General features: G+C 34.1%; 1 protein-coding gene across 1 annotated transcript in view; it reads right to left on the bottom strand.

The window, feature by feature from the left end:
• The window catches only part of LOC132747084 (uncharacterized), a 39,444-nt gene that overhangs the window by 7,704 nt on the left and 11,994 nt on the right, over positions 1–19,746 (bottom strand). The window contains exons 2-6 of the mRNA XM_060736396.1: positions 14,775–14,856; positions 4,712–4,848; positions 3,703–3,851; positions 3,166–3,314; positions 2,624–2,714 (exon numbers count right to left, since the gene is read on the bottom strand). Coding sequence (XP_060592379.1) covers positions 2,624–2,714; positions 3,166–3,314; positions 3,703–3,851; positions 4,712–4,848; positions 14,775–14,856 — 608 coding nt within the window. The remainder of the gene's footprint in view (positions 1–2,623; positions 2,715–3,165; positions 3,315–3,702; positions 3,852–4,711; positions 4,849–14,774; positions 14,857–19,746) is intronic.

Genomic DNA, 19,746 nt, shown 5'->3' with positions numbered 1-19,746 from the left:
TATGTACAGACGGACTGAAGGACACTCTAAAGTTATTTTTTAAACATCCCTGTTATCAAAATGTAACATTTTTAAAAGCAAAATTTTTAAAAAGGAGATAACTCTTGAAATAACTATGCAAGATGGCATACATGATGTGAGTGTAACAAAGAACAATTAGTAATGAAGGTATGAATAATGAATGTTTATTTTGAATTTGAAGTAAATGAATTAAAGAACGAATAGGAAAAATTAAAAGTTTAAGGAGGAGATTATTCTGGAAACATAGATGCTAGATTTATTAACCTTGTCATAATTATAATTATGATGTGGGAGTTTGAAGAAAATCCTATCATGATTGAAGAAATTGGAGTTAAAATTACCAATTTCTCAAAAAAAAGTCTAAGTTTAAAAGGGGCATAATTCTGGAAATAGTCTTGCTAGAGTATTTAACTTTCTCACAAATGTTGAGTGATAATAAGAAACATTTATATGAAGTTTGAAGTAGATACATATAGAAAAAAGAAGTTATTAAAAAAACAGTATTTTTTCATGAAAATTTTAAGTTCAAGGGAGGTAATTCTGATAAATTTTGTCCTAGAGTTGTAAACCTTGACACATATGATGTGGTTGATGACAAGTAATTTATATTTAAAATTTGAAGAAAATACCTTAAGAAATAAAGAAACTTATAGTGAAAAAACTTAAAAACTAGAAACAGAAATCTTGAAATTCAGTCTATTTGTTGCCATAGCAACCAGAATTTTCAACATAGGAAGATAAGAAAAAATGTTCATAATTTCCATACTGCCATCTACCCATATGTCAAGTTTCATAAAAATATTTTCAATACTTTTTGCGTTATCACTGGATCCAGGTTATGTGTAAAATTTGCCATATTTTCAGTCTATTTGTTGCCATAGCAACCACAATTTTCAGCATAGGAAAAAAAAAGAAAAAAAAAGTGCATAATCTCAATAATGCCATCTATCCATATATCAAGTTTCATAAAAATATTTTCAGTACTTTTTGCGTTATCGCGGGATCCAGGTTATGTGTAAAATTTGCCATATTTTCAGTCTATTTGTTGCCATAGCAACCAGAATTTTCAGCATAGGAAAAAAAAAAAGAAAAAGACGTGCATAATCTCCATACTGCCATCTATCCATATATTAAGTTTCATAAATAATATTTTCAATACTTTTGTGTTATCGCAGGATCCAGGTTATGTGTAAAATTTGTCATATTTTCAGTCTATTTGTTGCCATAGCAACCAAAATTTTCAACATAGGAAGAAAAGAAAAAGACGTGCATAATCTCCATACTGCCATCTATCCATATATCAAGTTTCATTAAAATATTTTCAGTACTTTTTGCGTTATCGGACGGACTGACGGACGGACAGACGAATAGACGGACGGAGGGTAAACCTAAAGTCCCCTCCGGTAAACCAGTAGGGGACTAAAAAGACTTTTTCAGGGTTCGAACCAGGGTATGTACACTCACAGAGCAAACACTGCGACCACGCTATTATGCTAAACTCATAAAAATGAGTGATTGATTAGGTGGTAAAATATTTTAAGGCGGTAAATAGTATACTTTTATATAAGAATTATCGACACCGTTATTACAGAATGATACACAAATTAAAAAAAATATTAATAGCTTTATGTTTATAATCGGTTATTATGTTGATGATTTTTATATCATGCACCTATGGATCTCTTCAGCACATATGGAGCTCAGATGAAACTTTGACCGGCAATTCCTTTATTTTTAAACCAAATCTCAATAAATGTTTCAAAAAAGAATGTTAAGCATCGTTTGGTGGTAAGATTTTATGAAAACTCTACACAATCTCTTAACTTCAGTTTTAAATCTATATCGGAACATATTTCTAAAGGTTTTTTTTTTTTAATCTGACATTATGTAGATCAAGAGTCCCACGGAACAGTGCTAATGATACCCCATGTTCGTTATTGGAACAAATTTGGTAGAAATCACCAGGCAATGCTAAGAACCATTTAACTAAGCTATAGGCACTTAGGTTTGGGTAAAATTGTTAAATGTTTTCTTAACGAAACTATGTAGAATTTAAAGACCCCGAGGCAAAGTCAGTTTTGGCCAAATGATCATGGCCTCAACAAACTTGTACATGGTAAACTGTAAAATGTAACGCAGCAAACATCTAAGCTCTATTACTTACGATTGCTGGGCAGAAAACTTTTCAAAGCTTTTTCTTCATGATACTATGTTAAATTGAGAAGCCACATGGCGGGGCCTATTTCCAAAGATTTTAATTCGAATAAACATTGTAGTGGTTCAAAAGGAGAGGCTACAGACCAAATATGTTAGTTCTAAGTCCTAGCTCTTCGGAGAGAGAAATAAAGATTACACTTTCAAAATCTTATTTTTTGATTCTGTGATTCATATATTTAATTGACCGCAATTATTTAATCGCATTTGGTTGACATTTATGCAAGTAACTTTTCAGGCAAGTTTATTCGGATTCGTTCAAGTAATTACAGAAAAGAACTATCAGATAGCGATCCTAAACGCTTAAATTGAGCATTATGTGCTGAGTAAGCTTAATACTATTCGAATGTTTCAATAGTTATGAACCGTGAGTCCGAAATAATCTTACCCTTTTGAATAGACCTTTTTCTTTGGAACTGTATCTATTATGTTCTTTCCAGCGTAAGCCCAACAATTGTCTGGTCTAATACGGTAATTATCTGTAAATAAATTGAATTCATCTGATTAATATAGTTTTCACTTTTTTTTAAATTTTGACACTGTATCCTAATGCAATTAAATTACCGACAACTACATTATTTCATAAATTCAGACGATGAAAACTGACAGAACCACAGGCGTTTAGCACATTTTAGCCGCGTCATGACAAAACCAACATAATGGGTTTGTGACCAGCATGGATCCAGACCAGCCTGCGTATCTGCGCAGTCTGATCAGGATCCATGCTGTTCGCTATCAGTTTCTCTACTTGTTATAGAGTTTGTAAGCGAACAGCATGGATCCTGATCAGACTGCGCGGATGCGCAGGCTGGTCTGGATCAATGCTGGTCGCAAACCCATTATGTTGGTTTTGTCATGACACGGCTCATTTGTCATTTGTCCTGCCAATAATGTGCACATATGAAGTGCTCAGATAAGACCAAAACCTACCAGTTTTAATTTTTATCAGCCAGAAAAGCGGTGTACCAGTTTCCACTACGTCGATGGTACTTATTCCAAGAGCGTCGATATAAATTCCGGAAGTTATGTTTAATTCCGGGTCAAAGTTTGCATAAGTCGTCTGCTCTAGCTCGCCTAACCTAAAACAACATAATTATTTCTATATAATAAATTTTCTGTATTTTTTTCCAAGGTTATTTATTTTAACGATACAAACATAAATTAAAACTTCTCCGCACATGAAATCATTTTCACTGGTACAATAAAACTATATTTATTTATTTATTTATTTATTTATTGATTTATTTATTTAATAGATAAGTGAGCACATGTTCTTGTCTTCGTGGTTGTGTTGGTAGTTTTCACTCCGGATCAATTGAATTTACCAGATCACAGTACAGCCACCGAATCGTGTCTTCGTTTTTTCGCCTTCGACTTTTGTGGGACGAAGACACGAACTAGGGAAATGGCAAAAATCATCAACCATATAACTGTGTGCAATTTATAAGTATATGTATATTAACTTACTCGACATGCACGCCATTAGTGACGGTAAAATTCACACCGATTAAAGGGATTTCCTTGCAGTCGATTGCGTATGCTTCTCTTTCTTTTCCTCCAAGTACATTAAGAAAATCAGATTCCAAATTACTGAAGAAAACTATGATATCGTCATCCTGAAAATAATAAAGTATATACTAAATTGTAATATTTGTCAGCCATGCACAGGGTACCTTCTATTCAGCTTTTTCAATAAACATTATACTCTTTTATTTCATTGTTAATTTGAGCTGAATTAATTGCAAATATATAAAATTGATGATTGATTAACAGTTGATTAAGATAAAATATAAATTTGACTGTCCCACTCCTTTTTATATAATTGAACGTTATATTTACAGAAATTTTATTGGGAAATGAGTTATTTATCGTTCACTGAAAGCAAATTATAGAATTGAAGGGAATTTATATATGTATGGGAATTATGGCAAACTGTAAACTTATTTGTTCACTTACTATAATCCAATGGATCGTCATAATGCCACTTTCAAAATATGAATGTTTATGACCGTCATATGAGCCGCGTCACGACAAAACCAACATAATGAGTTTGTCAGGATCCATGCTGTTCGCCTACAAACCCTATAACAATTAGAGAAATTGATAGCGAACAGCATGGATCCTGATCAGACTGCGCGGATGCGCAGGCTGGTCTGGATCCATGCTGGTCGCAAACCCATTATGTTGGTTTTGTCGTGACGCGGCTCAATTATATACATGTATATATACGCAGCGAGTAGCAAAATAAATGCCCTAACAAAGCTTCTACAACATAATTATCCTTTTGTTATATACCTACATGTTTAAAGACAAAATAGTTTCAATATTACTTCACTTCAATTAGTTATTTCAGAAACTGACAGAAATAAAATCCAAGAAAAATAGAAGTTAACCCGTTACTGCACTAAGGTGACATACTACACACTTGCCGGTATACTCTTTACATTACAACAAGAAATTTAAGTATATGTTATACCTTTCTGCAGCCATCGATGTACACAGAACCATTGCCCGCAGACCACGTGGTACTACATACAGTAACACTGTTGTTTGCATGTACATATGTAAAATTGCCCGGGTTTTCAACCTTTACAGTATTGTTTGGGTAGCATTCTGGATGAAAACATGAAAAGGAAATATAATAAATTTAGTAATTACAGTGACAGCTGTAATGAAACAACTCGCTAGCCATCTCCTTTTACTCGTGTACCTTTTCATGGACATGGGAAGTATGGGAAATGAAAACTTACTATAGATTACTATTTAAGCGTCACGCGGATGTCGAATGTGATTATATTGTACTTATAACTAAGTCATGTAAGATTATTAACTGTGTCTGTCTAATTTGTCCACGATTAATACAACTAAACAGTTGTTTACAGAATAACAAGAAAAATATTACATACATTCGTATGTAATGTAGGTACGATTGCATACTACTTTTTGTTGTAATGTAAAATGAACAAACATGTCATGAAATATTTTATATCTTTTAACATTTTCATGGAATGTAATTAATGTATCACCATATTACAGTTGCATGCCTTCAGATGAGAAAAATGATTTCAAGGAAATCAAAATATGAAAAGAAAATTCACGGTCAATTGACTGCTTTGAAGCATAATCACAAAATAAAAAAATTACAGGAAATTAAAAACCTTTTTAATACACTTAAGCAGGTACGTATATTAACACACACACAGGTACGTATATTAACGGTATCCGCAACTAGATTTTAGACCGTGATTGGTGTCGTGCCATTTACGCGCATGCGCACATGCTACGAAAAACATTAATCGATGGCGGAAGGCAACAATTTCAGTTCATTAAAAAATATGTTAATTAAGCGCTAATTTATGGGCATCTGCACAAAATACTCAAGAAATAATGACGGGTTAGTCTTATTTCTTTGTTATGTATGTAAATTTTTACTAGATCACGCTTTCAATGGCGTAAATCGGGTTGGAAATATTCCACTCTGGATGAATGAGATTTACAAAATGGCGGAAAGTTTGTTTGAAACGAGTGAACACGTATAAAATCTGCAGAGACATCAGGCTTAAACCACTCGAAGAAAACTGACTAAACTTGCACAAATCGGTTTAAAATAAATTCAAGTATGTCGTGAAGGTACTTTTAACACTCCCTTATCATCTGTTCTATTGTTTTTGTGGCGTGGAATTTGAAGGAAAATGTTAAATTTTTGTGGTGCAAAATTAAATTCACGACCTATTTTAGCCGAAGCATCAGAGGTATTTAAAGACCTTTAAAATATAAATGAAAGCTGAAAAGTTAGTCACTACATCATAGTAAATGGTTTATGATATTATTTATAATTTTCAGCAGAGTAATTTTAATGCTATGTCTTTTTGAAAATTGATGAATTTTCCCCCATTTTTTTTTCATTTACTCAGAAGTTATATTCAACTTCTTTTTTGTTAGTTATTCCAGGTACGTATATTAACATTAGTACATGGTTATTCTGTGTTGATAAAACAAAATATTTATATTAAATGTCAACAACAACAACAACAATCACTTTTATTAGAAGCCATAAAATAAAGAGTGGGTAACATGATACATAATACAAATTCTACTTTAAACTTTTTTCATCACATGGGGACAGTAATTATATTGTCAAAACTGCTGAAATGTTGTTTATGTTTCCAAATATACATTTATGATTAACTGATAAATAGTAAGTACATGTACATACATGTATGTAATACAATATATATGTTTACTTCTAGAAAAGGTGTAACAAAAGAGTAGTAGAGCATTATGATACTAAAAAAAAAATAATTAACACATTTTGTTATTATTTCTTCTATAAATTGTATAGTTATTTATCAAATTATCATACATACTAATGAAAACTAATGCAAAGGAATATCAGGTGGCGTGAGAAAATACTAATACGTCACTACAGGTGCACGCTTTTCACGTACATAGACAATACTACAATATTGCAAATATTTACAACCGCTAAGAAAGGCTATAAATATTAAATCGTTCGTTACTAAGATAGTCAGGGAGCAATATATGAAAATGAGGAAGAACTTGAATTCATTTGGATTCAACTTAGAAAATCGTTAGGCCTGTCTTGTTCTAGCTATTAGTCTTAAAGTGTTCAATAATAGAACGTGCTAAAAATACAATATTTTCAAGAAGATCAAAATTTTCTGTTGATAATAATTCCTTAAATTTCAACACGTTTGGTCTACTGAAAAAGTAAGTTGGGATGTATCGCTTTCTTTGAAAACAGAAAAAAGGACACACTAACATATAGTGAAATTCATCACCGACTTCATTTAACATACAAAGATTGCATTTACGCGCTTCATATGGAAGATGTGAGTTGCGCCACCTTCCTATTTCAACAGGTCATTTGTCATTTCATCTATTTCAGATCGTAACAAATGTGTTTCAAGGGTTTCAAGTGGTAGATCAGCACGACAATTTCACTGAATGATACAGCCCAAAAGTTCAAAGATTTGCAGATCAGTATCCTAAAGAAATCCAAGAACGTAGAAAAAAACTTATTCCAGAACTTATAAAAGCAAAAAATCAAAGTAAATCTGCGGTTCTAGTATATGACAAGCTCTATATTGATGGAGGACGTTTTTTCGCTACCACCGACTAGGAATCTACCGAGAAGCAGCCTAAAGTACTATTATGGAATATTCAAGGGATAAAGAATAAGCTAGATGACCCAGATTTTTTTAACTTTGTAAACTCTTCTGACTTACTTCTTTTAGACAGAAACATGGGAAACTCAAAATTGCTAATATTAATTTAAGAAGGTTATGAATCTTTTGTATGTCCTCGTCCAAAAACTAACAAAGAGCAAAACGCTTTAGTGGTGGCATCATTGTATATTACAAACATGAATATGTGAACAAATTAGAACTTGTTGATTTAAATCAACATAAACCGGTATTAGTTTGGTTTATACCATTATAATGCTGAATGTTTCGGCTCTTTAAATGATCTTAAACTTTTGTTGTACTGTGTTACACCCTCCTGCACACGACTCCGACACGTCTTCACACCAACAAAAGAATGTATTCCTCTATCTATTATGAATTCGATTTTATCGGACACACAACATCTAAATACTTGAATACCATGACGCTAACTACTACTCAGCTCTCCTGACATCACGTCGTGACCGTGTTCCGCTTACAACGGGTGACCTAAACATTGCCACACCGGCCACAGCGATCAACCATATGACTTTCTGTCCTCAATGGAACTTGTCCACCATATTAATGCCTTGCGACCTGCACCCTTATGCTATAGCATTCCTACGCGGCCACGGTTTCCGAATGCCAGTAGTTGTATTCTTGTCTAACATACCCCTGAACGTAAATCTCGTTCAATAATGTCGTTAATCTTTTCCGGTCGTACGCGTCAACAAGTTGCATTATGCTCAATTATCTTACGTACTGTAAAGCGACCAATGATGTTATTATTGTTCAACGGCCGACTTTGAGAATTGAGAGATTTCACTTGTTACAATACTATTAGAAATCAAAATGCTGCAAAGTGTTGTTGATATATGATTATAAACAAATATTAGTAATTGTCCACTAATTACCTCAGATGGAAATTCAATAGTCTTACTGATTCTCAATCATTGTCCTATACGTTTTCACTAAATGTTGAAAATGATTTTTTTTCTATAAAAACGATAACTTATCATCTATGATGAAAATTGTATGGGATAATACTGACAAAAGAAGATGTTAGGCAATGTTGTTGGATAACCTAAATATGTATTTGATGATTTGAATAAGTAAATTAAGCTTCTGATTGATATTGATAGTTTGCAAACCTGTGTTAATCAATTTTCACCAAAACTGTGTATAGTGATCATTTCATATAAGATACATGGGTGAGAACTAATTACAGCTAACAAACCTAAAAAAAGTTATAAAAAAAGCTTCTTGGTTCAATGAAGATTTGCAGGCGGGCAAATATCATCTCTTTCTTGACAAAAAAAAAGAGCATTTGGAGTTTAAATAATGGATGATAACAATAAAACTAACTTTCTTAACAGTAGAAAGAATATTCAAAATGAAAATGAATGCTAAGCTGATCTTTTAATCTAAAAGAAGGTCTAAACTATGTAATATGAGTAAAAGCAGTCCACGTGAAGTTTTGAAACATATAAAAAAAGTTCAATAAAGTATAATTAAAGTTAATTCTAATGTGTGAGTCCTAATGGATTTTTTAGAACATTTTTAAAAATATTTTCATAATACAGCTCAATTGTGAGTTTATGCCCTGAAAATATTAAATTCTGATCAAAGTTAACGAAATAAATATTTGAATGTTAGACAGCCCTTTTACAGCTAAAGAAATAGCAAAAACTATTTCTACACTGATAGTTATAAAAGTTTGTGATTATAAATAATATGTGTTGCGGATGTTTTTCATTGAACTCTAAACAACTTTATTGTGCCATCATCGTAATCTATATTTAATAAAATATTGGGACTCCGTATTATACCGGAGTCGTGGTGTTAAGGGTATTATAAATACAGACATTAAAAAGGGGATACTAGTATCCGTTCCAAATTTTAGGGGAATAACACTTTGTTAAACGTAATTTTGGTAAAATCTCTTTTCATTGCGTTAAGAAACACGGCTGATATAAATTGTGTGAACAATGTATGTATTTAATGGACACATTTGGTTTTAGAGATAAAGCATTTCGACAACTGATTGTTCTATATTCATTTTTACATTCGATTATTTCACAAAAGGTTTTATCTAATAAGTCTAAATTATCAATTGTGCTTTTATCGATTATGAAAAAGCTTTTGATACTGTGTAGGATGATTATGTGTTAAACTTTTAAAACGGTAATTAAGTTGTTAAAAGATTAATATTATTAGAGCTCAATATATACGAATGTTAATACATTGTGTTAGATTGTCCCCGAAACTGAAACTATCAGAATTTTTTTTGGACGTCACTGTGGGCTTAAGCAAGAGGCGAACCACTCTCCCATTACTTTTTATTTTTGTTCATAAATGATATAAATGAAAGTCTTGATTAACCTGTTAACTAAAAAGCACCTAGATATGATTTTGAGTTGTATATGTTACTTTTTTGGCGTGTTGATGAATATAGCTCCTTTTACCACTAGTCCTGATAGTCTTTCAAGCACAACTAAACATGGTTCAAAATTATTCTACAAAATGGGGTCTTAAGATTTAATGTAAAAAGGACAAAAATTTGTATTTTGAGAAAAGAAAAACAACCGTTGTAATTATGTTTGGACATAAGATGATGAAATTGTAGAAGTTGTTGATAATTCTTACTTATCTTTTGGTGATGTTAAATTTTACTCTTACAGGTAATTTGAAAAATTCTGTTAAAAATTTATCAGATCAAAGCTCTCAAGGCTTTAATTACTATTACAATTGCTTATATAGAGTGAACTTAGATATTAAAACTAAACTACTGGCTTTTTTGATTCTATTGGTCTGCTTACCAATAATTTGTATTGCCTCTGATATGGGAATTTATGATTTTAAGGAGGTAATAAACTTCATATCAAAATTTGTAAATTGTTTTTAAGGTGGAAACAACAAACTCCAAATGCTTGCGTTTTGGCGAAGCTAGGAAGGTTACCCTCTCTCTGTTATTAGTAAGAGAAGATCATTAAATACTGGCTAAAAAATAATGCATAATCAAAATTCACAATGTATAAATTAATATTGAACAATGTAACACAAATAAACAATAAATTCAGTGGGGCATCTAAGCATTAAAACATTAGTAGATTGATTTGGATGTAGTTTATAATTTATTTAACTCCTGGGTCATTACAACTTTGCACCTATTTTAAAGCAGAGGTTACGAAGATCAATATGTACAAAAATGCATGAATGTATAGAAGACATGTCCAAATTGGAATATTATAGACTGTATAAACAATGTTTTGGTTTGGAAAAATATTGGAATGTATTAATATAGATAAATTTAGAAAAATGCATTGACAGCTTTAGATTAAGTTCTCAGTAGTTTAGAAAATTGAGGTTGGTAGATATCTAAGGTATGCATAGAAAATGAAACGAATCTGTAAAGCTTTGTAATACAAAGTAGTTTTGAATCGGAATTATCACTTTTTGTTAACTGCCCTATAATTCTGAAATAAGAACAAATATTTAGGTAATTGTCATGGCCTAGTTAGCAAATGTTCAAACATTATGTCCTGTAGAATAAGAAATTAAGTTTATATAAAACTGCCAAATATTTGTATGAAGCATTTCAAATAAGGAAAAGATTGTCGATGTAGAACTGCTTCCTTAATCAGCATTATTATAATTACACTTCACTTACTGTTATATTTGTGACAAGTTGTGTAGTTGTATGTAATTATTATGTACTAGCACTGTATTATGTACTGATTTATATGTTTATGTTGTCTTGGCCATATTCTTCACTTTGCAAATGTTAAATTGGCCAAAGGCATGTTATTATGCCGATTTGCTGAATAAACTGAAACTGAAGTAATTACAATCTAGCCTTACCCACTAAAAAGCAGTTTCAAACAGGACCGACTGATATGGGATGTGTATTTGATTTGTTCATCATTTCTTGCTATAAACATTTGTACAATGATTAATGAATAAAATCTATTGTCATTGATAGAAAAAGTGTGAAAACTATCACAATTGAACAATTAAATAGATGCACATTAATAACCGTGATTAAATCAATTACTGAATCTGCAGCAAACATCAATTATGACGGTACAATGTACTTATTTATTGTGTCACCAATACTTCTATAACAAAAAATATGTTTAGGGCCGTTTTTTCAGAAAACGAACATTTTTATAAGAGCTCTTTTCTGGTGCAGTTTTTCAAAATTTATACAACTCATACTTTTATTCAATTTTTAAAAATAGATACATTAGATAACTTCATTTTCTTTAAAACAATGTTGTTTATTCAAATAAAAATATAAAGGCTTAATAAGTTAAATATAGGTAAAAATTTAACGAAACAAATAACTTGTTACTACATGTGTATAAAATTTCTTTCGTGTGCAGGTCGCGATTTTGGCTTGGTAGTTAAATTGCGCGTTTCTACTCGTTACAATTCCCAAAATAATTTAGCTTTGTAAATGATAATTGCACGGTTAAAAAAGATCAAATTCTCAGCTGTTCTGTTGATAGGTATTTGCGAAATTCCGACCATTAAATGACGAAAAATCTTATATTTTGCTCGAAGAGGGCACATTATTTTTACTGAGTTTTCACATAATCGAGACAAAAAAAAAAAACTCTGTGTTTAAACTCGTCGTAATTTTCATTCATACTAAACGCACTGATTTATTATAAAATATATATTTGAAAAAATCTATCTTTCAGCTTTCTAGAATATGTTACTTTTAAAAAATTGAACAGAAATAACATGTTGACGGTAAATTAAATAACCAAGTCAAAAATATCACACCGCTTAATGATTATGTAATCGTCGAGTAAAATCAATAACGATCGGCAGTCTGGGTGGATATCTGCCACGACAGCATAATTTACCGTTATTGATTTACCTGTCTATAGAGTTGCGCGATAGACTTAGGTAGGAATTTCATTAATAAATATAGTCAAAGATTTGAGATTGTGATTATTATTCCATTATTAACCTCATTATTGGTTATATATTTGATAAAAAACCCGAAAACACAGTTTGTAAATATTTATTACATAAATATGTAAAAAACGTCGCCGAGGTTAGCTATAATTAACAATTACCCGCGCTAGTGCGCGGTGCGTGCTTGGGATAATTAAATCCACTTAGATACTGCTAAATGGCAGCCATTTACGGATACGAATCCTCCTTAAAACTTTATTCTGCCGAAAAGATATGAAAAAAAAATACTTTTGCAATTCAAGTTTGCTGGCTACATAAAGATTATCGATTTACCCTCTTTGCACACCTTTTTCTCGCCTGATATAATAATATTGAGTGTTTTCATTGGCTTAAACCATCACGTTTACCAATACACTGTAGGTGTGAACTGAATTTCGTGTTCATTAAAAATTATTCCGTTATAGACATATAACAATCTTATTTACAAATGAATTGATAAAACAACAATCCCAGAAGCATTTAAATGATAACAATCATTGGAAAAAATAAATGGCATATAAATGTAAATTTTGTATGAGCAAGCCTCCACCGCCCTAAAGCAAGAAACATAATAGACCTGCAACGGCGAAGAACGAAGCGCGCGGCTTGTTCTTCACCTTAGGACTATGAGTTGGCCATGGGACCATGATTAGCAATTATTCGTAAGTCCATAAAATAATGATATAACCTATTGTAAAAATAATACTATGACCACAGCAGATTTCGTACAGAAAACATAGCATACAATGCTGAAAACAAGAGGTGTCAAACAGAACTCGCTCGATGATGGTAAAACAAGAGCTATTCAACAGATAACTCGCTAGACTATTCACTGTGAAAAGAGTTATCAACTACAGAGATACATACTTCGCCCGAATTTTCTCAGTATTTGATAATAAAACATGAAGCAGTCACAGACAATATTCTTGATAAAAATTGTGCAAGAAAAAAAAGACAAACAAGAGCCATGTCAACATGGCCATCCCCCGCCGAATGTGTTTGCTCATTGGAAGAATGTATATGTAGTAGAGCGGAATAATTCCATTTTAAGAGGTCTTTTGGTAATGAAAACTGATGGCTATAAGTGATTACAGATTTTGAAAACCTATGTGAATACTGATGGCTGAAAATAACAAAGGGCAATTACTGAAAAATAATGCAGGGTAGGTTATTCATTCTTGTGTTGCTGCAATCCCTCCTCAGTAAAATCTATCCACCTATGAAGTTTCAAGTTTGCATACCTCAAATACTTTTTGAGAAAAAAAATTGAATTAAAAATTAAGTATGAAAAAGAACAAAGGGCAATAACTCAAAAATTATAAAATGTAGAGTTTATCATCTTGTGCAGTGCACACTCCTCTGAGTGACTATCTATGCACCTATGAGTTTCCATTTTGATATCTCCAAAGGCTTTTTGAGTCGTTGCTCGGACAAAGTCTGTGGTGTGTGAAAAATAACAAAGAGGCAATAACTCAAAATAATGCAGGGTAGAGTTCATTCTTAAGCACTGCACTCCTCCTCATATGAGATCAATCCCATTTTGAAGTTTCACAGCTTGATACCTCAAAACTTTTTGAGATTAAGCCTCTGGACAAAATAGCATGAAAACAAAGGGCAATTAACCAAAAATTGTATTAGGGAAGAGTTATCATTCTTGCGCAACACACATTCGCTCCTCAATAAGATCTATCCACCTATGGACTTTCATGTTGATGTATCTTCAAACACTTTTTGAGTTATGCTTCCACTCAGGTGAAAAAATTAGGTATGAAAATAACAAAGGCAATAACTCAAAAATTATAAAATGTAGAGTTATCATTCTTGTGCACTGCCACACCTTCTGAGGTGAGATCTATGCACCTATGAAGTTTTTCATGTTAATAATCTCCATAGGCTTTTGGAGTTAGCTCTGGACAAAAAATCAATGTTGAAAAATAACAAAGGGCAATAACTCAAAAATCATTTAAGTATAGGTTATCATTCTTGTGCACTGCAACTCCTCCTTAATGAGGTCTGATCACCTATGAAGTTTCAAGTTGATAACTTCAAATACTTTTAGAGATATGCTCCGGACAAAAATGTCGGACGGAAGGACGGACGGACGGACGGACGGACGGACGGAGACTATTTCTATATCCTCCGCCGAAATTTTTCGGCGGGGGATAACAAGAGGCAATAACTCTAAAACTTCTCTTGAGTTAGTTACATTTATTACATACGATATGTATGAAGTTTTAGGTAAATTCTGTTTATGTTTGGTTATTAAAAGAGAACGAGATCACGTGTTAGAATAGGTCTCGAAGTCTTTACGAGAAAATATTTAAAATATAAAAAAAACCTAATATGCCTCATATGCAAAGTGTGCCAAAGTAATGAATGACTTACCAAATTTGAGAGTTTTAGTGGGGGCACTTATACCAGCCAGTGCGAGGTTACACATAACCAACAACATACACACATGATGGAGCTGGAAACACAACAAAAAACATTGGAATATTTTCACATTGTAATGGTAGGCACGAGTTTGCATTGATGAATAGGTATTATCATAATAATGAGCGGCGCCATGGTAGGCACGAGTTTGCATTGATGAATAGGTATTATCATAATAATGAGCGGCGCCATGACAAAACCAACATAATGGGTTTGCGACCAGCATGGATTCAGACCAGCCTGCCAATCCGCGCAGTCTGATCAGGATCCATGCTGTTCGATAACAGTTTTTAGCTCGACTATTCGCAGAATAATCGAGCTAATGCAGTCACCCATTTGTCGGCGTCGGCGTCCCTGTGGTTAAGTTTTTGCGTGTAAGCTGGTATCTCCATAACTACTGAGGGAATTGGATTGAAACTTTCACACACTTTTCCTCTGTTGTAATATCTTATGATTTGCACAAGTCCCATACTCTGATGCTTTTTGGCATAATTATGCCCCTTTTTTCGACTTAGAATTCTTGTAAGTTTTGCGATGCAAAGCTGGTATCTCCATAACTACTGAAGGAATTGATTAAAACTTCACACACTCTGTGATTATTTAACATGATTGGCACAATTCCTGTAACTCTGGTTTGCGTTTTTGCATAATTATGGCCCTTTTCGACTTAGAAATTCTTGGTTAAATTTTTGCGTGCAAGCTGATAACACCAAAACTACTGAAGGGAATGGATTGAAGATTTTTCTTTAATCTGACGATAAGCACTACGAAATAAAAATGTACCAAATATGCCAGTTATACTTCAGGAATTACGGGGTTTTATGAGATTTATCACGCACAAGCCAGAAATTTTTTTGGCTTATCATGTCTAAGGCATTATTTGGCAAATTGGTTCAACATTTAAATGGTTCCTGGTCAGAAACTTTATTCTAAAACAAGAATCTGTGTTTGATAAACACAAATGCCCCCGCGCTCACTGTTGTCAATAATTTAACTTTAGAGAGTGAAGAAGCTAATTTGTATGGAAGAAAACCAATCATGTGTAAAATCTGGAATTGATCTTGATCTTGACCAACTGACCCCTACCTCTATCAAAAGGAAGAATATCATGCAAGTTATTTTCCTACCAAATATGAAATAAATCTGTCAATAAATAAAGGCTGTATGGGCAAAAGTGTAAAAAAATCTATTTTAAGGCACTGGTGACCTTGACCCAAATGAACCCTAACTCTCATCCAAAGAAAATATCATGCAACTTTATTTTCCTTACCAAATATGAAAATAAATCTGTCAATATATAAAGGCTGTATGGGCAGAAAGCGTGTACAAAAATCTAGACCTTTGACCTTTGACCCAACTGACCACCTGATCTAGAGACCCCTAACGCCACAAAAAAATTAGAGTACCGTTAAAGGTATCCACCTACCAAATATGAAAGAAATCATTAAATAAATGATAAGTAATTAGGTGAAATTTTTAGCGAGTTAAAGGTTATCCACCTACCAAATATGATAAATCCCAACTTGGCGGGATAGGTTAACCATATAAGGCCCTAATTTTCAAAGTGATAAAAAGGGAAATTACTGGGAAAATGGATGGCACATTTATATAACTTGGCAATATCATGTACATTGTATTGATAAGTAAGTGTGAAAATTATTAAGCCATTAGTTCAGATAAAACATAAGATATTTCCAACTTGCCGGTTTAGGTTAACCATTATTCACTTTCTAAGTGCTGAAAAGGGCCATAATTTGGTGCAAATGGAAGCCATAGTTATGTAACTTGCCCAGATCATATACTTTGTATGGATTAGTAAGTGTGTAAATTATGAAGCCATTGGTACAGGTAGAACTTAAGAAAAATCCAACTTGCCGTTCTAGGTTAACCTCGTACGGGCAGACGGACAGACGGACGTTCCAACATTTTGGGTTTAGGGTCTATTTTCTTTGTTATTTTCTTTGTTTTCTTAAGGGCTACTAGCCCATAAACCCTTTGATCACGGAATGAACCTATTGTTCTCTTTTGTTCTCTTTATTGTTACATAGCCCCTAAACAGACGGACGGACGGACCAATGAGCTATTTCTATTGTTCTTTTCTTTTGTTTCCTTGAAGGCTAACTATTATTTACGGAATGAAGTCCTTTGTTCTCTTTTGTCCCAGTGTACCGTTAGTCAGCTCATATACCTAAAAATTTTGTGCGAACGGACGGACGTTTTAATTACAATATGCCCGGGGACATAAACAAAACAATTTACTTTAAGCTGCAGTCTCGCTTACATCCCGGCAGATCCCCGGTAGACGTCCGGGGTGATCCGGGAACTACCGGGGTACGACCGGGAACAACCGGGGTACATCCGTAACTCTGCCGGCAACGTCCTGGATGATCCAGGATGATCCGGGAACATCCGGCATTCGACCCCGGATGGAATAAAATATTTAATATCACCGGGGTGGTCCGGGATGATCCGGGAAGGTATAGCTTTGCCGGCTTCATCCTTAGCTCTGCCGGGAACGACCGGGGTTATACCGGGAAAGCACCGTAGCTCTGCCGGCACAAACCGGGGATGATCCGGGGTATGATATAGCCGGTAGAGCTACGGTAGAGCCCCGGTATATGCCGGCAGAGCCCCGGTAACTACAGGCAGAGCCCCGGAGGATAAAGGTAGAGCTACGGTTGATCCCGGTAGAGCCCCGGCAAAGCCCGGATCATTTCAAAAGAATAACGACAATTTGCGATGATTGCACCTGTTTGTATTAAAAGCCTTCCCATTTCCCTTCTATCCAGTATGGCATAAGGATTTTTCAGAAAATCATCATGAATTACTATTCTGAAACAATAGATATCATATTAAATAAAAATTATGTATCAATGTTATCATTTTCGGGCGTTTTCAATCCACCGGGGTTCTACCGGGGCTCTGCCTGGATCGTCCTGGGCTCTGCCGGGGCTCTGCCTGGATCGACCGGGGCTCTACCTGGGTCAACCGGGGCTCTTCCGGCGTCATCCGGGAACGACCGGGGAAGCACCGGCATGAACCGTAGCTTCACCTAGGCTCTGCCTGGATGATCCGGAGCGCATCCTGGGTGGTTAGTAGGGAACTACCGTAGTGCTGCCGGGGTAAGTGTGACCGCAACAATAATTTCATCCCGGATCGTCCCGGATCATCCCGGTAACTTACCGGGATGGTCCTGGGCTCTGCCGGGAGTAAGTGAGACCGAGGCTTTATATAAGTATATATAGTAAGGAAATCTCAGCTGATAAACAAATTATTTTTTCATGTGCTACATCGACATCATCATCATGCTAATAATAATAATAATAATAATAATAATAATAATGATGATAATAATAATGAAAGAAATAATAAAGATCTTTGATAGTCACTTAATATGTCTACGGAAGCGTCCTGGTGCCAATTCATAATGTTCTATAACAAAATACGTACGAGATAAAAAAAAAAAACCTAATTAGGAGTTTGTAACTCCTACGTAAGACTTTATAACTCATATGTAGGACTTTATAACTCCGACGTAGGACTTTGTAACTCCTACGCCGTACGTAGGACTTTATAACTCCTACGTAGGAGATAAAAAAAGCCTAATTAGGAGTTTATAACTCCTACGTAGGACTTTGAAACTCCTACGTAGGACTTTATATCTCCTACGTAGGACTTTATAAGTCCTACGTAGGACTTTATAACTCCTACGTTGGACTTTATAGCTCCTACGTAGGAGATAGAAAGCCTAATTAGGAGTTTATAAGTCCTACGTAGGACTTTTAAACTCCTATGTAGGACTTTTTATTTCATGCTTTCCAGTGTTTTACTGTAATATATCAGATGATTATATTCTGATAAACCACTAGTGAAATTTATAAAATATAATTTCACTGTAGCCGGACTATATGTGACTGCGGATGAAAAGAATATCATAACTAAATGGAATAGCAGGTAAAAATAAATGCCGTCAAACGTAAATATTGCTTCTTTAGAAAAAGAAAGAGGAAATTGTCATACATCATATTAACAATGCAACAAAATCAGTGAAAGTTTAACAGAACTATATTTCAAAATTGATGATGTGACGTCATGATGTGATGGCGTCATTAAGTAGAATGCACGACGTTACGCGGCAAAATCAGTAAAAACTAGAACTGCCACTATCATGGCGTGAATACCCCCGCATACCACTTTGTCAGAATCAACAGTGGCCATTTAGAACTCAAGGACAACCTCCCTGCCAAATCTGAGGTTACTAAGCCAGTGCATTGCTAAGTTATGTATTCTACATGCTTCAAATGTGAAATTGTCAAAATCAATACACTCTGGACAGGCATTCTGAAGCAATTGAGGGGAAAAGCTTTATTTTGAGAAGGTCCCTGTGACCTTGACCTTTGACCCAGTGACCTCAAAATCAATACGGATCATTAACTAATCATGACTAACCTCCATGCCAAATATGAAGACTGTGGGTCATAGGAACATTAAGTTATTGGGCGGACAAGCTTTTTGAAGTCAAGGCCCCTGTGACCTTGACCTTTGACCTGGTGACCTCAAAATCAATAGGGGTCATCTACTAATCATGACTAACCTCCATGCCAAATATGAAGACTGTGGGTCAAAGGAATCTTAAGTTATTGGGCGGACAAGCTTTTTGAAGTCAAGGCCCCTGTGACCTTGACCTTTGACCTCAAAATCAATAGGGGTCATCTACTTATCATGACTAACCTCCATGCCAAATATGAAGACTGTGGGTCAAAGGAATCTTAAGTTATTGGGCGGACAAGCTTTTTGAAGTCAAAGCCCCTGTGACCTTGACCTTTGACCTGGTGACCTCAAAATCAATAGGGGTCATCTACTAATCACGACTAATCTCCATGCCAAATATGAAGACTGTGGGTCAAAGGAATCTTTAGTTATT

The sequence above is a fragment of the Ruditapes philippinarum genome, unplaced genomic scaffold (assembly GCF_026571515.1).
Source record: "Ruditapes philippinarum isolate M1 unplaced genomic scaffold, ASM2657151v2 ctg6732_1_1_1_1, whole genome shotgun sequence".
Taxonomy (NCBI): domain Eukaryota; kingdom Metazoa; phylum Mollusca; class Bivalvia; order Venerida; family Veneridae; genus Ruditapes; species Ruditapes philippinarum.
This window is presented reverse-complemented; position numbering and strand designations above follow the sequence as displayed.